The sequence below is a fragment of the Xiphias gladius genome, chromosome 7 (assembly GCF_016859285.1).
Source record: "Xiphias gladius isolate SHS-SW01 ecotype Sanya breed wild chromosome 7, ASM1685928v1, whole genome shotgun sequence".
NCBI lineage: Eukaryota > Metazoa > Chordata > Actinopteri > Istiophoriformes > Xiphiidae > Xiphias > Xiphias gladius.
This window is the reverse complement of record NC_053406.1, coordinates 18,578,146-18,600,687: the sequence shown is the minus strand read 5'-3', so window position 1 is coordinate 18,600,687 and position 22,542 is coordinate 18,578,146. Positions and strand designations below refer to the sequence as shown.

Here is a 22,542-nt window from a genome sequence, read left to right as displayed (position 1 = left end):
CAAAAAGAGAGAAAGACAGCTACAGCAGGAGAGCTAGGGAGAAGTTAAAATGACAGTTCTGCTGAGCTCTCTTTCTGAAAAATAACACATTTGATGAATAGACATCTTGGTCATTCCGTTTGTTAGCACATAACCGGTGGGACAGTGTCACGTAATGAAGTGGGGGAAAAAAAGGGTCTGGCTCCGAGTTTACTAGCCTAGCCTAGCTTAGCAGAGTATGGCAGTTCATGTGATTTGGTGTAGCGAAGGGGCTTTGAGTCGCACAAAATGAGGGCATTGGCTGGCACAAATTTTCTTTCTGTTACACAGTTGAAAACTTTAAACCTCCTCCTCTCTCAACTTCTTCATTTGTAAAGTCGCGGCTCTTTGCCTTTGTACGGAAGAGTTAATAATAGTTTTCACAAACTCTACGCACTTCACACATTCAGTACTCTGACTGCTGAATGTTGCAGACATTCACTCAGTTGCCAGTTTTTTAGGTTCACCAAGCTAAAAACTAATGCAGTCTAATACGCCATAATTCCTTCCTTCGTGCTGGTAATAATGTTCAGGTTGTGTTGAAACTGTTTTAGAGGGGTGAGGATTCAACTTTGTGCTCATTTTTGAGGCTGCAGTTCGTGGTGCCGTTAAATTATATTGCGTGATTTGGACTGGTGTTTCTATTATTTAGTCCACCCCATTTATACCAACGAGGGTAGGGCTGAACAACAGAAACACCTCTCTTTAGAATGAAGTACTGTTCAACAGCACCACAAACAGCTGAATCAACGCCTTTCTAAAACAATTCCAATAAAAACTGAACATTGCATCCTTCATGAAGGGAGGATTTGGTGCAGGACTGATGTATTAGACTGCACTGGTTTTTAGCTAGGTGTTCCTAATAAACTACAACTGAGTGTAAAAGGCTTGTTACTGTGAGCACACAGAGATGGCATTCAGAGATTCAACATTTCACGACTATTTGAACTTGCCAAACCAAACATCCCCACACAGTACTATGATCTTGTTAGAAGGTTTACGGTAACACTATGATCACTCATTTTAAACTCGTGGCTGATGTGTCACTGGTGTGCGAATTGAATGGGGAAATTAGACATGACACATTCATAGGGTGATCCACACATAGATCAGAACCAACAGGGACATTAAACTGTTTATAATAACGCTTAAAACATTTTTTTTTTTTTAAAAAGATCCAATAAATGGATTAAAAAGGATTAAACGATGTAAATGCTCAAATCATGTATATTCTCTGGATACTTGTATTAAAAGTTGGGAGGGTTCATGGTGACATCTTTCTCTCCTGTCTCATTGGTATACGTGAAATAGAAAGAAGGCTTCAATGATTTCATACATTTGGAGCATTTGTTGTAGTTAGTAAACTACTATTTTAGTCACTTTTGTTTATTGATTATAGAGGGTTACCACGTAAGAATCTCGTCAGTCTGGTTTATGTTCAAATGGTCACAACATATATGTCTCGCTACATTTTGAGATAATACCACCACAAATACTGTATTTCATGATCTTGACACCACACTATGCGCTAAATGATTATTCTGTGATCATGTCACAACAATGTTAGGAAAGCAATTTAGGGAATCAATAGTTACAGTATTGTTTCTAAATCTTGTCAGCTGTTTTCCTTCCAGTGACTGTCACAATACTAATTTAATGATTTGATGTAACTTTCTTTAAGAATATTTTAGGCAAGATTAGGGATTAAGAAAAGATCTATGGTGGACTAAAATGTCCTTTTCAACCAGGTGAACATAAATCATATTTCTCAGACAAGGTTAGGAGTAATCTTGAATTAACTAAACAAGTTTCCTCAAGAAATATTAGGAGTAAATGAAGGCTTAAATGAGACCTCTGTGCTGGTATGCCAAGGTGGCATAGGAGACACAATTTAGACTCATTCAGTGAAGCCCAACAGGCCCCAGCAGCCAGACAAGTACAGTACTTATTGACATAAGCAACTGACTCAATAATTTTGATAAAATCAGTTTCTGAAACCTTTATCACATGTGCAAAGTAAATTCACTGAGCCCACATATGTACTGCTACCACAAAGGGGAAAGTCTATAGCCCCCTCTCTTCATGTCTTTTTCTCACTGAACATGTTCTTTACAATTAAAAAGTAAATAATACAAATTTAAAATATTTTTCAAAAATAAAACAAACAAAAAAAACCCTCTATAAACTGCAAATTTTAAAACTAAGGCCTTTCCATCCTGTGTTATACATACTAACAATGAATTAATTACCTGCCTGCTCACTATAACACACTCTGCATCAGGTAACCTACAGTGTTTGGTTTGGTTTGGTTAGCAAGTAAGAACTAGTTGGCCGAACAGTACACTAGCCCATAATGACACAGAAGTAACCATGAGATCATTAGTGGTGTATGTGGCAAAACTGTGGTGAAAACACATGCATTTGGGAAGCGCAGATATACAGTTAGTCTTACAAAGCTTCACCTGTGATCCAATAAGTTTTTGTAATTGTTTGGATGTTGATAAAGGTCGTGTACAGTACTTTTGGAGGAGCACAAATTTTTTCCGTTAAAAAAATTCCTGGCTAGAAAAGTTGAGGAATTAAAAGCATTCCTTTCAGCTGATGTCTTGGCTTAGAAGCAGGTTTAATTAACTTGATGGCTGCTATTGACTAATGCAGAAAAGAAGGCGAATCAAAATACCCTTACTGCAGTGGCATCTCACATGTAAGCCCATGCAGTAACACAGTGGGGTATATAAAAGATTCAACTTTTTAGAAAACTTATGTGCAACTTGCCCTAGACTGAATCTGGTAGAACCGCTTTTATGTTGAAATTTAGTCATGGAAAACAGAAACAATGCTTACATGTAAGGTAGACACATAAAAATCTAACTTTTCAATCATAAGTTATGCCACTTTTAATAGAAGTCTTCTTTTCACCTGCAGGCTTAGTGGGATGTGCTGTTTGTTGTCTTTCAAACAGAAGGAGGGAAGGATAAAAAAAAGAAAAAAATCAAAAAAGACAGAATAACATGGGGGTAATAAAGACTGGGGAAAATGAAGAAATGAAGAAAGGTAGGCAGGTAGGATGGCATATTTGCCAAGGGAAGAGTAATTTTTTTTTGCCATGCAAGGCAGTTTGCCTTCATTTTACCATAAGCAGGGAGATGTTTCTTCATAGCAGGTAAATTATCATTTTCTGCCCCATCCCAGATATGTTTAAGGAAAAGTTAATAAATATTCAGGCATAATATTTTACAGAGGCTAACGGGCTGTATAATGATAACTAACTAAGCACATGGTTTTCTAAATTAAACACATGTTAAGATCAACATGTTTTTAACAAACCTGTCCACAAACAATGAAAACATCCTAGAGTGTCCTTGGGATTTTGATTAAACTGACATATTCTTCTTTAAAATAGGACTTTAGAATAGAAGCATTATGCCTTGATGTTTGTTTTGTGTAACTTTACAGTGTAGAGGCACACAGTCCCCCTTGAGAGTCCCATCTCAGTCTCTGCATAATGTCATGGAATAAGTTGGCCACAGGGTCAATGGCATCCATATCTGCATTGTGCTCAGTGAAGGTGGAAATTCTGGACTGGGCAGTCATTATTTAGGCATGGCAGTGGTTAGTGCCGCTGCGAAACAGAATCAGTCTTGGGTTTGGATCGACTGACTGGATGGGGCTGTTCCTATATGGCATTTTGTGCTCCCCTGTGTTTACAAGAGTTTCCCCGAATAGTCAAAGGACATGCAGTCGAGGTGACTTGTCCATCAGTGGGTGTGTGTGTGTGTGTGTGTGTGTGTGTGTTTCTCTGTGTATGTATGGTTTCCATGGTGTAACCTCCCTTTTGCCCAAAGTGCAAGCAAAGGCTTTAGCACACCACAACCTCAACAGAATAAACTATTTGTTTAGAGAATAGATGGATGTATGGTTGGGAACATTATCTACCTAAACTGCCCATAGCTGCTGAAGGCTACCAGGCCAACAAACCAAAGCAAAATCATTTTTCTAGGATTTACCCCAAGCCAAAACGAAAGAAACCTTTGACATAGAACTAAATTTTAGGGTTTCCTTTTCGGGCTTGTCACCAAATGTGCTATTAATCATCTCAAAACTATAGCTTAAGTTTGGCCATTCCTCTCTCTGATTGACACAAAGAGTTTAATGCATGCCTTTATATCCAGGAGGTTAGATTATTGCAATCCACTCCTATTTGGTCTGATTTAACATCTTTAATCAGTTATAATTGATTCAAAACTCTGCTTGACTGCTTACCAGGACCGGGAGGAATTAACATGAAGGACTAACTGTTGCAGTGATGACGTCAGCGTTACAGACCATCCAAATATTTTAATAGTTGTAGTTTTTTTTTTTTTTTGGAAATGTCCAGCTACACAATAGTTTGAATAGAACATTTAAAGTTTTTGATGATTTGAAAAAAAAAAGAAATAATAAATCTCCATATTGGTTTGCATGCAACCAGCAAATGCCGTAAGTTGACGGTTTCCCTCTACAAATCAAAGAAGTCATGCTTGTATGTTACCTGAACCTCTTGTGAATGGAGGATTCAGCAATATAACTTCCATGGCTGTATGCAGTTAACTGCCACAGCAGTCTAAGACGGAGTAAAGAGTGCTTTGGGAAAGCAACAAAGTTTATGTGAAGTCTTCTTATGATAAATAGCAATAAATTTGATTTTATAGTGGAATAGCTGCACTAATCAATTTATTTTTCGCTCACAAAAAACTATACTTATTTCTTATACTGCACTGACATATTGTTTTTGGTATTTGTAGCCAACTGGTTTAATTTTTAACCTTTGGCCAAAGTTTCCTTCTCTTCTTTGTTCTCGTGCCAACAGTTTATCAGGGGTTAGGGTTACATAACTAGATTTTCTTTTTTCTTTTTTTAAGAAGAACAACAATTGACGAACTAAATTGGGATAAACACTCATTAAATATTAAATATTAAACACTCAATAATATATTAGAATGAGAGAAACTTATAAATCTTAAATAAATAATGAATATTTTTTCTAACAGAACACGCATTTTGGATTTTTGTCCACCATCGCTTACATTGGAAACGCATTAGGAAGGGATAAGTATGAACAGTAGAATGAATACATTAGTTTATCAGAAAAAAAAAGCAAGCTATACATTGTCACATTCCCATCCTTGTCTCCTTCCAAATGACTTCAAATAATGGAAACTGGGAATTCCTCTCAAAATAAACATATCTGATCACTTTCCATCTTTCGTCATGCAGTTTGTTTTGGTTTCATTTGTTCAGGTTTTGAGATATCTGTGTCGGATTTCTGCTGCCATCCCAAAACAATAGAGGTGAATGGAATTTCGTTTGTGGTGCTAACAGTGCTAAAAATATGCAGTATATGTTTTTTATTTGTGTGCTTGTTTTTTTTTTTAATGTAACACTTTTAAGCTAGAATTGGAACTGAAAACAAAAAAGAAACAAAGAAACCAAAGAAAACTGACAATGCATTGCTCTTTGATTTTCCAAAGGCTAGTTTAATCCTGGCCAACTCATGGAATTAACGCATACATGGCACAGACATGTAACAGCAAGATGTTTCATGTGAAGTTCACCTGGTATAAATGGGGATGCATCACACTGTTTCCGGCTTATTTGTTTTTCATTTTCAATCTATCGAGGGCCAATATTTCTACTTTTGGATATGATACTATTCTGTAAAGTAACTCATTTAAAACTAATTTGATTACATTAGAATTACCATAATGTTACCTATAATGTTTATTGTTCATTTAAAATGTCACTGGGGTTTTTTACTGTATGATATTATTATCTTTGGTGCAGTTTTTACCATCCCATTGGACAAAATGATGTTAAACAGGTCACCTGTGCACTTTCCCTGCTCATAAGTACAATTTTGTTTTCTAGGGCCTGAGATTTCTAGCTCTTAAAACTTTTTGTCCTTTATCTGTGTTCACAAGTCAGACAAGTATTGCAAATGTCATCCACTCATTAGACTTGTCTGACTTGTGAAACTACCTGTACTAAATGTTTGATAACAAAAACTTTCCAAACTCTCTTTCTTTTCTCTGAATTGAAGGATTCAACAAATATATGTAAATGCCTATCAAGAGTTAGCTGACTGTGGTGTATATGAACAAAAACTAGCTCTATTACAGTTTGCATCTACCTTCAAACATTACTTATCGCTTGATGCAGCTTAATATCATTCCTACCACGGTCAGGATCTTACCCACTATGCATGTTTGCCTAAATAGGCCTAAATAAAGTTAAGCAGCCACAATATTAATCTGTACAAAAATGATTTAATTCATGCTTTGATGTCTTTTTTCTGCAGACTCTGAAATATCAAGGAGGAGGTGGCATACGTTTCCCAGTATGTAACACTCCTGAATCTACTATTTTCCTGATATTTATACCGGCCTCTCTACCTAACTGTATCATTTGAGACCTTTCCCAGAATGTGAACATGTACATAAATAAATGTATGTAAACATACAGAGAAAGTGGTAACCTTCAACAGAAACTGATAATGTAAAAGGAAACTTTGTCAAATGACCTTGTTTAACACTCTTAAATCTTAAATTCATTATATATGCCAATGTAAGTTTTGCTGTAAGAGTCTCTATCTGCATTAAACACCCACAACAAATAATTAGTTAAATAATTGTTGAAATATAATTCAGGAAATATCTGTAAGGTCTGTACATTTTTTTGGTGAATTTGGGAATTTTAACAACCTGATGAGAGTTTACATTCAATAAATTAAAACACACTCATAGTGGGTATTTTATAAGCTCATTCCAGTATTTTTATAATCCGTATGTTTAAATGTGACTACTTTTAGGCCAACAAAATAATAAATAAATGCATTAACATTTCACCCCCATAATTGTATTCCCGGCAGGGCTGAGAATTGTCTGATACTGTATTTACCATCATCATTGGGAAATTATTTGAGGATTGCAGGGGTTGTGGTGGGGGGCTTCTGACCTCAGTATTTCTAAACTCCTGGCTCTGACTCTTGTTTTAAATGAGATTTATTTAAGTTATTCTTCAACTTAACGTAAGTGAGCATTGTACCTAAGAACAGCTTTCACGTACTTGTGCTTTACTTAAGTATTTGCATTTTATACAACTTAATACTTGTACTCCACTACAATTCAGAAAGAAATATTGCACTTTTTACCCTGCTATATTTATTCAACAGCATTAGATACTTGTATATGCTATATGATGATTACTATATAAACTATGATAAATATGATGCTTTATTATACATTAAACTACCCAATATATATAAAACAGTTAAATTAGCTCCACCTTGATAATAATGATCTAACGATATAAGTGGATAACACTCTCTGGCCAATCAATAGTATGAATTTACTTTTGATACTTTAAGTACATTTTGTTGCTAATATTTCTGTACTTATCTGAAGGAAAATTTTTCAACGCAGAACTTTTAATTACAATAAAGTAATTTTATTGTGTGATATTTCTTCTTTTACTTAGGTAAATGATCTTTTATTTGTTTTATTTGTACATTAATAGATACAATTATTATTCTTTTATCTACATATATTGAGATATACAAAAATACATGAACAGGAACTTGTGCAGAAAAGGAAGGAAACTTCTCCAAAAAAGAATTATTTTGTAGTGTATCAAAGGTATACATATATATAAATGTTTTTACACACACACAATCAGAGATTTTAAAAACAAGGCATCATGGAATCTTCTTGTTGAACTACATTTAATCAAAGTTTTTAACTCATCCAGCAGCCAAACACACTTGTGGTGTTCTCGCAATGGAGATCGAATATTGTGGGAAAGTTCATCCCAACACTGTTGCAGGAGTTCCCACGACTGTGTTGCACTTGTAGTTTACTTCCATCATTTGAAGCCACCGTCCAGCTCTTTTCTTCTAATCTTTTGAGTCATGAGCTTGCTGTAGAATGAACCCCTGACCAACCTTTTTTTGTCTTTTTCTCACCATTCTGATGGTAATATACAGTAGTACTTCCTGTAGTACAGTATTGTCCTAATAATGCATCAGAGGCTGTAGTAACACAGTTTGTTCCAACACTGCCTTTGTAGACAGAGGGTTTGTAAGTTGGGGCACCCGTAGGAATTGTTTGCATTAACTTTCAAGACTTAATTTCCATTCTATACTTATACTTATAATATATATATATATATATATATATATATATATATAGAGAGAGAGAGAGAGAGAGAGATATTGGGTCCAGAGGGATGTGAATGAATGACTGAACTAGTGAGTGCTGAAATAAAAATCTGTGAACATATAAGTCTGTAGTTTGTTGATACTAAAGAGAGTTAAAATATTAAGATAATGTAAAAGTGGAGTTGATGAGTTGATGATTCATGACATTGAGAAAAGGTAGCTAATCTAACATATTTCTTTTGTACAATAAACAGTTTAAGATGTGAGGACTATGCGCTTATCCATGCAGTATTGTAGTCATTTAAATAATATAATAATACATTGAATAGGCTACTTCTTCCACTACTGACCAACACAGAAAGAAAGGAAAGAAAACAGACCACCACCCTGTGAGAGGAGTAGGGTGTCACAAAGTTGCAGTCATAAAGGGTAATGGTAGTTTCAAATTGTAAAAATAAAAACAGTCTGATGATAGATATCTCTGCCGGCTGGTAGCAACAGGCCTAACGGGGTTATAAAGGCAGACAGGAGACAGGCACACCGCCGGAGTTGTGTGTTGTCCTGTAACTCTGGCCAGTTAGATTTTATTCGTCATTGGTACATCCGGGCACTCTAGTTTTTGATTGACAGTTGCCATGGCAACAAGCTAGAGCATCGCCATTTTGTCAGGAGGGTTTTTTTCCCAGCTCAGTCTTTTCAAATGTTCTCCCTTCCCGCCGGAATAATGCTGTCAGTGGATATATGTTTGACGTTTTTGGATATCGAAATGCGTCTAGTGGATCGGATTAAGAAGATCAAGAGGCCGACGTTTTAACATAGATGAAATAATTAGGCGGCGCCGCACTAACTCAGTTGTCCGTGTCTCTGGTCCACCGGGCCGGTTCACTGCGCAGGTTTGGACCGCGCGCCATTTTGTGAAAATTGACACAAAATTCTTAACCAAAATTATCAGAGGACACGGTTTTTGTTTCATGTGCAAAATACTCTGGATTTAACCGTATTGTCGTATTGATCGAAGTGGCCGACGCTATATTTGAAAAAATAACGTAAAATCAGAATTTGGCATAACGTTTATTTAGCGGTAGCTAGAATTGTTAGCTTAAGGCTAGCCAGAGAAGCTACAGCTAGCCAGGGCAGGTAGCTAATGTTAGCTGCGTTCATTTTGTCGACTAGCTAGCCAGTTCGCTAAGGTTAGCTAGTAAGTTATTTGTGCTAGTTAACGTTAGCATGGTGCTAGTCATCAGCTGATAGTAACGTTGGTCAAAGTTGCTACGATCGCCGATGTTGTTAATCAGAGTTTTGAATATGAAAAGTATACTAAATCTGGCTGGCGAATTATTTTAGAGTTTGCCGGTCAGAGGACGGGGATTGGATTTAACGTTAACATTACTCGCTAACCGTGCAGGGAGGGGAGAAGCTCAAGCTGGATAAGTTTCCTCATCATACAGGTTATTGGACTTTAAATGAAGATCGTGCCATCAGAGGTGAGCAACTGTAAATGATTATCTTTGACAATAGTCTTCGTTAGCTCATTATTTCACGTTAACGCTTTCGCAGATGCATATTACATGTAACGTGAATGGTTAACAATGATGGACGCGACAGTGAAGTTGAGAATGGTAGCTTATGGTATGGCGGCTAGCTAACATTTTGTGGCGGTGCCGACCAGCGTTAACATTTGCTTTCAGTCAGTAGGTCAACGTGGTAATTTTAATGTTAGACGGGAGCAGCTTTTCTGTTGGCTGTAAACTAGAGGGTGCAACGGATTGTGTGGGCTTTGACGGAGAGTCATGCTGGCACGGCGTTAACGTTACAGCTAACGTTAACTGTGCGATATTAGACACTGTCATTGTACGATTGATGCAAATGTTGCCGTGTTAGCTAACAGCCCCGCTTGAGTCACTGTCAATGCATTGTCTTTATTGTATTAATATCAGAGGTGTAGTTTGGGTTTTAGAGTTATACAGTACGGAAGCTCACCTAGCTAACTCGGCTAACGCCTGGTAGCTATTCGGCTAACCTGGCTAATGGTTAACGTTGACTTGTTGACGAACCAGCTGAATGGGCCCCACAACCCGCTGGCTGAACACAGCGTCACTAGCTAACGTTAACGTTGGATTGGTGAGAGATATGCTTGCTTGTCCCGCAGTTTTCAGGGTAACGTTAACGACGACAACGTTAGCTAGTTAACATTAGACTGCTAACGGTAACGTGAGACTGAATACGATTGTCATTTTTACGAGGAATTGGAGGCATACGCGATATATAGCAAGAGAGGACGCAAATTAACACTGAATATGCTTTCTAAATTCCAACCATGACGAGATCTACCCCATCATCTGTAAGTACAGAGCTATTCGGGCTCCGTCTTTATACACGAACGTTAGTCTTTTAATTGTTTTTTGGATGGGTTACATTTGATTCAGCTTTGGGATGGATCTAATCAGTTGGGCGTGAGAAGATGACACACAGGCTTATTACGGAGGTCTTTAGCCATCACCTATGATATGATACGGCTACTAATAGCAAGCTAGCTGTCGTTATATTTACACCTAAATAGGCCCGTTAATGCCGTGATGAGTAGAGCCAGGAAAGGAACTGTTCATATGTCAGTACTGAAAATGAAGAATAATCAAACGTTTAGGGGAGAGCAAATAGCTACAAGTGCGCTTGCAAAATGGCTTTGTGGTCAAATACAGCTTTCATTTTCCAGTGGGGTTAGTGATTTTTAAAATGTCAAATTCGCCCTACAAGCATCTTAGTCTGATGACAGGTATTGTGTTAGTAAAATGGGCTTAACCCAAACTTTTTTTAGTTATTTGTCAATTTGCATAATCTTTTACAATAATTTCAGTTGGACCAATTGGGCTACCTATTTTTAAACAAGTATATTTGAGTTCTTTAGATCCACTATAATTTAAAAGATATATAAACTATGGACATGCTGAGAGGAGATCCAGTGCTATTGAGTCCACAACAATATTAATCAGGATTCGTTTTTTTAAGTGTTATGTAGTCTGTGCCTCTCTGAGTGAACAATTCATCTTTTAACAGTATAGCAAGTGATTCAGATCTATTGTGTTTTGATAATTTCATTGCCCTGGCATTAACTGCTTTTGACCATTGATCCACAAGCAGCTTACCTTTTCTGAATTTCAGCTTTATTTTTATAAATAAATTCCCCAAGAGTTCATACATTTACCCCAAGTACACTTTTTAAAGTTTTGGGGTGTCCTCTGTTCTTTCGGGGTCATCTGTCCCTTCTTGCCAAGAAAAGTTTAACCACTATGAAGGTAAATCCCACCAAAGATGCACAATGATAATTATCTGTTTTTATTCTTTGTAGTGGGTTGTGGTTTGCTGCTGGACTCTCCTCCCAGGATGATATGAAATTTTACAGGAGACGATGCATCCAGGTTAGCTGCTATATATTAAGCCTTAACCCTTTGGTGGGAAGTGGTGCACCTAATATCTTGGTTCTCATTCAGTTATTTTTCTATGTTGAATTTGGCATCCAAACTCACAATTTTTAGCACGTCTCTTTTGGGGGAAAATCAGACAGTTTTTATTATTATTATTATTATTATAATTAAGATTGGTCAATACATTATTTAATATTTCCATCAACTGAGTTTAACTTTATTTGATGACAGAGCTCAAAGTGATTGAAATTGGTTTTACATCATTCTTTTCAGGTCTAAGCTGAACAAGCAGTAAAATATACACACTAGTCATCATGACAAATAAGTCTTATCATTTTAGTGCTTTAAATGTACTATTTGTATGAAAAAGATTCAAATAAATTCTTCAATTTAGGCGTATCTAATTTAGCAAAATTAGATTAATTTTAACAGTATAGTTGAGTCTATCCTTGCTAAATGAAGTTTTAATAAAAACAGAATTATATAATAGAATATATATTAAAGAAAAAAATATCTATCTTTCTATCTTATATATAAGTGTAATGTGTGTGTGTGTGTGTGTGTGTGTGTGTGTGTGTGTGTGTGTGTGTGTCCCTATGTATATTATATAATGAAACATTTAGTTTATTAAAATAAAGCCTTTGCTTGTGCTTTATCATCTTACAGTTTCTCTTATTTCTCAGTGGATGTGAATTTTTTCCTTTTCCAAAGCTGGGTCAGCTTTCTAACGCTCTCAGATGGAGTGCAGGTTTTGGGCTGTGCAGCTATTTTGCTGTCAGGCTCTTGTGTTGAAAGCAGCGTCTAAGTGTGCCAAAGTTCAATTTTATTTCTTGTTTATTTCTTGTTTTCTCATTGGAAAATGGGAGCAGCTCTGCCCTGGCAACAAAAGTAGGCTATTTGCATACTGCGTTGTGATTGGTCTGTGCATTGATGGGCTTGCCAAATCACGCTGTATCTCTGTGGTGATAGGCTATGCTAATTAGGTGCTGTTGCTGGGATTCTGAATAGTGGTTACTGTGTAGCACTGGTGAATTGTGTTGTCTGGTGAGAGATGCTGATAGCTGAACATGCTATTTAATAATTTTTTGATTCCTTCTGGCTTAAAATGAAGGATGATTCACTGTACAGTGTGGAGATGCTTCATTTTCACCCCTTTTCACTGTTAAACCTGCTGTTTCGCTCCTTTTTCTTCACAAAGGTTGATATATTACTGCTATATTTTATTTTCTGTTTATCCATTGATGCATTTTTATGACTTTATAGATTTAACAAAAGACACTATGTATTAGCCTGACATTTCTCTTAACAATGAATTAATCTTTGTTGTTATTCTCAACATTTTATGTTCATTTTTGTCTGTTTTTAAAGGGTGAGCTTGATCATTTTCAACATACATGTAACTATTACAAATGTATAATTTGCATTTTGCATATATTTTTCTTTCCAAAAGGAAAATTAAGACATTTTAATGTGTAGGAAATTCTCACTGGTGATATTAATGAGCAAGTAATGCCTATTTATATTAAATCTATACAATACGTAGCAAATTTCTTAACCTGTTTTATTTTGGGGCCAAAAACCTCTCATGTGGAAGAGGAAATACAGCTGTTTTGGATCAGGATTATTAGCCTTTTTCCTTCCTTGTATGTTTTGTTAAATATAATGTTGAATTAAGTTAATATACAATTCATAGCAGTGTTAATTTCTTCTAGGAGGAGAGACTTCAGCATGCAAACCTTCGTCCGTCCGGCTTGCGCCCTCTTTTTCTTTACACACTGCTGGTCTTCAGATGGCTGCTCCAATGCCCCATACGCACCAGCAGTACAGTGACCGCCACCAGCCAAGCACTGACCAATCTGTTACGGTTTTACCGTACAGCGACCAGACACCACAGCTCACTGCCAATCAGGTACACTACCTCTACCTTACCCCACCTCTTAGATTTCTTTAAGTCTTAATGTGCAGTGTTAGAAGAATTGCAATACGTAATGTTATTTGAAAGTCTGCTTCCCTTTTCGCTGCGGTCACAGGGCAGAGTAGCTGCTTATCAAATGTTTCTTTCAGTCTAGCCATTTAATGTTGTGCAAAATTTATAGTAGTGAAATTAATGGCCTATAAGATTTAACAAAGACCTGTTACTTACAGAAATAATGTGCATATTGTTTGTTTATGAATTGTTGTGATTCTCCCTTTTGATTCTTCAGAGGCACATGCCCCAGTGCTTTCGTGACCCAACTTCAGCTCCCCTGAGGAAGCTCTCCATTGACCTTATCAAAACATACAAACACATCAATGAGGTTAGTTTTGTTTTTCATTAAGTACATATATTTATATCTGCTTTTTACATTGTAAGGATAAAACTTAAACTTAACTGTAAAACTTTGAAAATTTAAGACTAATATAAAATATCTTCAAGTGTGATCATATGAATTTTTTTGTTAATTTATAGGTGTATTATGCAAAAAAGAAGCGACGGCACCAACAGGGTCAGGGTGAAGACTCCAGTCACAAAAAAGAAAGGAAAGTCTTTAATGATGGCTATGACGATGATAACTATGACTACATCGTCAAGAATGGGGAGAAGTGGATGGACCGCTATGAGATTGATTCCTTGATAGGAAAGGGATCGTTTGGACAGGTACATGTGAAAGAGGAAATTTTCTTGAATTTGGAGAAACAATGATGGTTTCCTTTTTCTCTGTATTAATAACCTTGAGATATTTGATGCTTCTAGCTTAAGATGTTTCATATGCAGGTGACAATGGAGGTGTTGATATTTATGGTGGAACTAACTGATTGCATTTAACTTTGGGAAACATTAAAATTTACTCTTGTTGACATCTTTAGGTTGTGAAAGCATATGACCGTGCAGAGCAGGAATGGGTTGCCATTAAGATCATCAAGAACAAGAAAGCTTTCCTCAATCAAGCCCAGATTGAAGTGCGCCTCCTAGAGCTCATGAACAAACATGATACCGAGATGAAATACTATATTGGTAATCAACTCTTGAAATCTGATTTGACAAGAAATATGAAAGAAATTAAAAGGCTGTTCTTGTATTCGACTGACATGGGTACAATTTGGTTTTCTGCAGTTCACCTAAAGCGTCACTTCATGTTTCGGAACCACCTCTGCCTGGTGTTTGAGATGCTTTCATATAACCTGTATGACCTGCTCCGAAATACCAACTTCCGTGGCGTCTCACTCAACCTCACTCGGAAGTTTGCCCAGCAGCTATGCACAGCGCTGCTCTTCTTGGCCACGCCTGAGCTCAGCATCATCCACTGTGACCTGAAGCCTGAGAACATCCTCCTCTGCAACCCCAAGAGGAGTGCCATCAAAATAGTGGACTTTGGCAGCTCATGCCAACTGGGACAAAGGGTATCTAGCTGCAGTTTTCTTTATCAGCAATAAAATGAATGTATGCAAGAATGTCCCTGAGAAGTGCGTTTATAGTTGTTGCCTCTTAACATTAGGTGTAATTAATAGGTGATTCAGAGTTTACAGGAAAATGGCGTGACTGAGTGTCTGTGCTTTCTTTTTGTAGATATACCAATATATCCAGAGTCGCTTCTACCGTTCCCCAGAGGTGCTGCTGGGAATGCCCTATGACCTGGCCATTGACATGTGGTCCTTAGGTTGCATCTTGGTGGAGATGCACACTGGAGAACCTCTCTTCAGCGGAGCCAACGAGGTATAAGGAACTGAAATACTACTCAGATTTGTTCTGTGTTGTGCTTTGAATTATAATAATAATAGCAATGGTTTTCACCCGATGTCTAGCTTACAAATAATGTCATGGAGACTTCAAATATTGGCAAGTGGAGCTGAAACATATTACATAACTCTCAGTTGTCAACCTTTTGAAATTGTTGTCTTCAGCAGTTGTAACCACTTGCCTGATCCTAAAAGTTTTGACAGTTAAGTCATTTTAGGATAACGTTGGAGAACGTCTAAATTTACATACTGGGTATAAAAATGTATTTAGTGGAGATTTCTTTTAAGTTGCAGATATACAATATAAATTTTAGGAGTTCTGCCTAATACTTATATCTGCCAACAGGAGGAAGTAACTTGATCAATAACATTTTCCACAGGTGGACCAGATGAACAAAATAGTGGAGGTTCTTGGTATTCCGCCTAATCACATAATGGACCTAGCACCAAAAGCCAGGAAGTTCTTTGAGAAGCTTTCGGATGGTACATGGAGTGTTAAGAAGACCAAAGATGGCAAAAGGGTGTGCTCAATTCTTTGCTGAACTTAGCCTCTGACCAAAATTTGTGCTTTGTGATTATTGTTAAAACCAAGGTAGATTGTGTGAAGACATGCAGAAGTCATGGCTGAGTAAATCTCTTAATCTTTGTGTACTTTGCCTTAAACAGTATAAGCCTCCAGCCTCGCGGAAGCTCCACTCCATCCTGGGTGTGGAGACAGGGGGTCCAGGTGGCCGGCGGGCGGGGGAGTCTGGCCATGCTGTTGCTGACTACTTGAAGTTCAAGGACCTGATCCTCCGGATGTTGGACTATGACCCTAAGAGCCGCATCCAGCCCTACTATGCCCTGCAGCACAGCTTCTTCAAGAAGACTGCGGATGAGGGGACCAATACAAGCAGCAGCGTGTCTACAAGCCCCGCATTAGAGCAGTCCCAGTCTTCAGGAACCACCTCCAGCACCTCCTCTAGTTCAGGTAACTCCCACCTTAAAACCATGGGCAGCTGTTCCACTGCCCTTCATTTTAGGTAGTGAAAGACATTGATCTGTCGGTTATTGTGTTCTAAGATAACATGTGAAGATGTATCATATCACATCACTACAATTATCTGTTCAGTAAGGGGTGTTGACTCTGTGGAACTTGGCATCAGTGCTGTGAACTTCAGCAAGTCATTACACAAAAAGAACAACATTAAAACAATTAAAAAATCTATTTCATTGTGAAATTTTGAGACAGTTCTAACGTGTTTTGTATGTTTTAATAAATGTTAGCTAATCCCATTGTAGCATTTGACACACATTATATGATGTTGTTTAGATTGCACTTGTGACACTATGTTTAACCCTTAGGAGGATCATCTGGGACAAGTACCAGTGGCAGAGCAAGATCAGACCCTACCCATCACCACTTGCACAGTGGAGGACACTTTGGCACGGCCATGCCTGCCATTGATGGTGACAGCCTCTGCCCACAGGTTAGTTATCTGGAGTTACATGTGATCTGGTACAGAGTGGAAATATTTAGGTGGTGGTAAATACAAACTTGACGGCTTCCGTTTTTTTTTTTTTTTTTTTAATTCCAAATTCTTAGTACATTTTCGCTCATTCAGCATATGAACAAGTCCCATTATTTTAAACTCTTTGCTAAAATAGAAAAGATTATAAATTTGACTTATAAACCAGTGCCTTAAAAAAAATGTTTTTTTTTTTTTTTCATGTTGTTTGATTTAATGTTGTTAGTCTGGTTCTAATACATTTAACATAAATTCTAAAACAGGCCTTGAAATCAGGTTTTATGAAAGTGTGATGGTGTCTTAGTTTCTGGCAAGTAACATTGACAAAATTAGTCATGCTTCTTAAATTGAGAATTATCTGAACTTTTATTTCAATAATTGTGAAAAAAGTGTCCTACAAAGTGACATGGTAACACATAAAAAAAAAATGGTGCAGCCGTATTCTACAACTGACTCTTGTTATTTGCTTGGTGTTAACAGGCAAGACAGCCTTACCCACCCCCGCTGGTGTGGGGAGGTGGCGTTGGACCAGAGTCAGTCACTGGAGAGACACACCCAGTCCAGGAGACCACCTTCCATGTTCCCCCTCAGCACCCTAAGGCCCTGCATCCCCATTCACATACTCATCACCACCACGGGCAGTTGATGGCTACACGGCCACGCCCACGCCACTACACCTCCCCGACACACAGCTCCTCGACACAGGACTCCATGGAGGTGGTTCATGGCCACCTGTCCATGACCTCCCTGTCTTCCTCTGCCTCCTCTTCCTCTACATCGTCCTCTTCCACTGGGAACCATGGCAACCAGGCCTACCAGCTCCGCCATTTGCCCGCCGGAGCCCTTGACTTTGGTCAGAATGGTGGGCTGAGCATGGGGCTAGGTGCCTTCTCGAACCCACGGCAGGAGACTGGCATGGCAGCGCACCCTGCATTCTCCATGGGCACGAACACAGGGCCTGCCCACTACCTAGCGGAAGGCCACCTGGGCATGAGGCAGGGCATGGACCGGGAGGAGTCTCCAATGACTGGAGTGTGTGTGCAGCAGAGTTCTATGGCCAGCTCGTGACTGCACTGACATTTGGCTGTGTGTTCCCCCTGTGCGTCATTTTTAAGGTGGTGTTTTTTACTACAAGGTGTGTTGAGAACAAAAGCTGCTCACGTCAGAAGGGAGATATCACTGAACCGCTACTACAGAGAAAAAACCTTTGTTAAAAAGTATATATGTAATTTTCATCAGTTTTTCTTTTGCAATCATTAGGCACAAAATAATACTGCGGAATAACCATAGTGAGATTGAGACATCCATCTTACCATTTCACCAATTTCATGTAACCACCAAGTAATCACCATATGGTATTATGTGGCAAAATCTTCTAAGGAGCATTTCAGAGCGAAGTTTGAAGCTGTTTTGCAGGTAGCTGTTGGTGATGAAATGCTTGGCGTCCTCTTACGGTTCAAAACGTGGACTGCCTGACATTACTGTTCCACTGGTTCTTAATTATTTTGCCCTTTTTAAGTGAAATTTCACGTAAAAGCTGCTTGTAAATCCTGTAGCTTGACAATGAGGGGAAGTGTTTGCGGTGATATTTCTTGTTGTTGGTCGGTATTGTGTAACTCTGTTAAAGGGGAGCACATAGCAGTGGAGTCCCTATAGCGTGTGCTGGCCGGGTGGAGAGGAGACCCCGCAGGTGGATACTGACACCAACCGGGTCCGAGGAGAGGGAAGCACCACCCCTCAGGCCTAGAGGCCCCGTAGTACTGAAAGCTGCATCCGGGCCCGGCACAGACGAGAGCAGCGATGGGCACGGGAGACGAAAGGATCCAGCCCAGTGAAAGGAAGACAGTCAGTGGCTGGTTCTAGATAACCCTTTGGCCTTATGACTCATGGACTTGGAATGGGATGGAGCTGGACATTATCATTTGAATTAAGATGGCTTTTCTCTATTTTTCTCTCTAGACAGCCCTTAATTCTTTAAGGAAATTAAAACAACTTAGAAAAGGTAAATAAGAATGGTAATTTGAGGCCTTTCTCGACAAAGATTACTTCTTCAGCAGGGCCCCACATAACAGGGTCTTATTGTACACAACAACCTCCTAAACATTACTTCCTTGAAAATCTTATTCACTGGTTAAGGATTTTGCAGTGGAAAGAACTATCTATTCCAGAGTCTACCCTTTTATGTTTTGTTATTTTTCCCTTTTGCATGTAGTTCCTCATCAGAACCACCTGCACAAGTCTCTCCATCCAAAACATGGAAACTGAAGAAAAAAATGAGTTAAGTGACTGCCTTTTTTCTCCTCAAATTATGCTGTGAATTTTACAAGAATTTATTTTCCCTTTGGATATGTTTTTATACCAAAGCAGTTGTTTTATAGCATATAGGTGTCTGTAACCAATAATGTAGCAGTTCACCACTTTGACGCAAAGTTTATCAAGATCTTATTTTAACGTCAATACAAACAGCTGCAATATTTTACTTTAGCAAAACTGGAGACCGTTGTTGAGACCGTTGGCTATTGTGTATTCTGGCCAGATTTGTTTGCAACGTTTTACCAAAACTGTTTCCATATTAATTGGTAGATTATTTTGGGAGTCTTTTAAAACTTTGGTATGTTAGAGAATTTGGTAGTTACTCTGCAGGCTCCGGAGTAGCAAGATAGAAGCTGATGGTTTAAAAAAAAAAAAAAAAAAGGAGACTAATGCGTTCTATTTCTGTGTCGTCGTTTTTCTTTTGCCCCATCATACTATTTCAAAGGGTTTTGCTGCCTTTCATACATCATTTGGTCAACTTGGCTAGTTTATGCCATGAAGCAAGACTTTATGTCATTGTCTTGGCAGGGTAAGGATAATTGTGGCAAATCGGTTTGTGTTGAATGGTATTGTTCTGATTTGGTAGGGCAGATCCCCATGATTGTTGTCCTATTCAAAGGGAAAGGGTGGCTATCAGCCCACAATCACATGCTTTGCCTAGGCAGACGTGCATGTCCTCAAAACATTACAGTCAATAACCAGATTTTTTTTTTTTTATATCAGGGAGTTTGAAGTGCTTTCTTTCTTCTGTTGCTCATTTTACCAGCTTTGAAATTAGACAGAAAAACCTGCCCACAGCCACCTTTCAAATTAAGGGCAGGCCACAGGTGATGCTGTTGTCATTTTAAAGGAGAAACCATCGTAAGAAATCATGCTTGGTATTTCCACAAACACAAATGTAAAGCTACCTATATTGAGATTGGGGTTTTATCTGGATGTCAAGGTTAATTGCAAATTTGCAATCATTTTTCATACCCCGCAGAATTTGAGACATTAAGAAATTGCCAGTGGTTTTATTACTGGCACTCATACTGGTACTAAACATTCCAAAAATAAAGACTGAAAAAGAAAAAAAATTGACTGCAGTGACTCGTAAGTGTGCGCCTATTTCAGATCATGCTGATTGACCTCTTATTTAGAGCAGTTGTCATGAAATGCAGCCCCTTTTTAATAGTTGAAATAGAATTTATGTATATATTTATATTTTTTTAATAAAGGAAGTATAGAACTCACTACCTTGCTCCTGCTGGTATGTTGATTATGTTTGTCAATTTGGTGACCATTCAGTGGGCAGGAACTCCTGTTTTCTTAGTGGCAAAACCTTGCCTTTTGGCAAAGGTACTTGACTACATCAGGACAACACTATGAGGTAGGGTTTGAATCAAACAGGGAAAGCTAGATCTTCAAACCTTAATAATTTTCACAGGGTATATTGTAAGTGCATGTACATCACAAACCTTACTTTTTGGTTATATGAGAAGCACATGGTTGAAAAAAGGTTCCATCTTTCATAAGCCTGTTCAGTTTGTGGGTTATACACAAACACGTATACTTGTTGACATATCTGAACACCCAACAGAAGTTGAAATCCTCATTTAATTTGGATTTATCCTTTTCAGTTTTGATTCCACATTTTTTCACTTTTTTTGTACATGCAACATGCACTATAGAATTGAACAGCATGGGGGAAAGGATAAGTCCATGTATCCACAGATTGTAAGATCTAGTCAAGACTTTGCTGTGTTTATGACAATGCCCTTTGTATTATATTAAGACAGTCTTATGTATGATATATAAAAAGAAGTTAATTGAATTGCTCTGCGTGTCTTTATTGTTCTCTTACAACTCCATCTACATGTGCTACTTTCTAATAAGTGTTCACTCCTCACCTCCAGTGACATAATCCACAAAATACATTACTCACATTGTTTGCTATAGTTAAGCGTAGACTACGTCCATGTACATAAAAGAGGCAGTGCGAATAGAAACAGAAGACCAACCCATGTTGTAGCATTTGATAAAAGGGGCGAAGCGTCATAATACCGCCCCGGCTCGTTGGTCTAGGGGTATGATTCTCGCTTCGGGTGCGAGAGGTCCCGGGTTCAAATCCCGGACGAGCCCTGTACCTTTTACTGGGCGGGCGGGGAGTGTAAAAAGAACACTGATGGTGACCAATAATTCCCGTAAATTAGTACTTCGCTATAACTACAAGAAAATGGTGAAAAATCTCTATTTTTTTTTTTTAACGAGCCTTTCGGATGCTGAGTATTGACCTGAATGTTGAATTGGATGTTGGTGTCCTTGTCCGGTGCTCGGGCCATAGACGAAGCTACTGTTCGTGCCTTTGCGATATGCTCCTGTGCACTAAACCATAATTTTGTACTGCTGAAAAGTTAGATAAAAGATGGGCTCGTCCGGGATTTGAACCCGGGACCTCTCGCACCCTAAGCGAGAATCATACCCCTAGACCAACGAGCCACACTCCGTTTATGTGCAACCTAGTGTTTTTACTACTTAGCCCAGGTCGTCGACATTTAGCATTTGCTTGAATGGACACATAGCTAGCTACTCCACACTACAGTAAAGTAGCTAATAACGGCGAGAAGTTACGAAGCTGAAATCGGCTTCCGATTCGACAGTTAAGGGGCTAGTGAAGGTAAACCTAAATGACAATATCAAGCGACCGATTCTCCGTTTTTTTGCACAATTTATTGCAATGAAAGGGGTGTTATAGGACATCCTAGTTGAAGCCTTGACGCTTTTAAAATGGCACTTTTGTGAAATCTTTATTATATTTGTGACAGGAAAAAAAAAAAAAGTATATTTCACTGTTTTTCCCCATCCAGACCACATCAGATAAGAAACCACTATGTCAAATCTGGAGTAGATTAATCTAGTGAAGCTATTGACTGTTTAAAAAATGGTTTCAATTTAGCAAAACCTTTTATTATTATAATTTTTTTTTTTTGACAAGTCTGTGTATAGTAGTTTTGATCTAAACCAGGTCTGGGGTGGTCTGGATGGGGAAAGAAAACTCGGTGAAATTGCCATTTTTTCTGTTTTCAGATCAAGGAATACAGGCTTCACACATTTAAAACTGTGTTTCAAACAGTATGTAGCATCTCTGGGTTAATCTAGAGCAGATTTGACAAGTTTAGTTATATTAGTTTTTTGATCTAGACCTGGTCTGATGTGCTCTGGATGGGAAAACTTCACGTTCCCCGTGACGATCAAATCGGAACCCAACTCCAGCGTGAGGACCTGGTGATAACACATCGAGTAATCACTACCGATTTACCAGTTGATTTATTTTCTTTCTGTTTTACGAACGGTCAGATAGTTGCCGGAAAAAAAAAGTGGATCACTGCAC

The 22,542-nt window shown here is 38.2% G+C and overlaps 1 protein-coding gene and 2 non-coding genes across 6 annotated transcripts; 2 read left to right on the top strand and 1 right to left on the bottom strand.

Annotated features, from left to right (window-relative positions):
• The first annotated feature begins 8,775 nt into the window (after positions 1-8,775).
• On the top strand, positions 8,776-20,985 carry dyrk1ab (dual-specificity tyrosine-(Y)-phosphorylation regulated kinase 1A, b). 4 transcript variants are annotated; one of them, XM_040130116.1, is made up of 12 exons: positions 8,776-9,696; positions 11,559-11,628; positions 13,347-13,543; positions 13,839-13,931; positions 14,084-14,272; positions 14,482-14,629; positions 14,729-15,015; positions 15,182-15,328; positions 15,732-15,872; positions 16,018-16,321; positions 16,696-16,820; positions 17,340-20,985. In XM_040130116.1, the coding sequence occupies exons 2-12, from the start codon at positions 11,619-11,621 to the stop codon at positions 17,925-17,927; spliced, it is 2,229 nt and encodes a 742-aa protein (XP_039986050.1). In that variant the 5' UTR covers positions 8,776-9,696; positions 11,559-11,618; the 3' UTR covers positions 17,928-20,985. The 4 variants fall into 4 exon arrangements, with proteins under 4 accessions (XP_039986050.1, XP_039986052.1, XP_039986051.1 ...); XM_040130117.1 differs by lacking the exon at positions 8,776-9,696 and adding an exon at positions 9,711-10,553; XM_040130118.1 differs by lacking the exon at positions 11,559-11,628.
• A 236-nt stretch (positions 20,986-21,221) lies between these two features.
• trnap-cgg lies at positions 21,222-21,293 on the top strand. The gene has a single exon. It is a non-coding gene; the product is annotated as a tRNA-Pro (tRNA).
• Positions 21,294-21,578: 285 nt separating this feature from the next.
• On the bottom strand, positions 21,579-21,650 carry trnap-agg. Its single transcript has one exon. It is a non-coding gene; the product is annotated as a tRNA-Pro (tRNA).
• Positions 21,651-22,542: the final 892 nt, after the last annotated feature.

Bases quoted from the DNA above. Each gene is read 5' to 3' on its own strand.
- dyrk1ab (XM_040130116.1), top strand. The intron at 15,873-16,017 runs GTGTGCTCAATT...TGCCTTAAACAG, and splicing joins AGACCAAAGATGGCAAAAGG to TATAAGCCTCCAGCCTCGCG. The intron at 16,821-17,339 runs GTTAGTTATCTG...TGGTGTTAACAG, and splicing joins GTGACAGCCTCTGCCCACAG to GCAAGACAGCCTTACCCACC.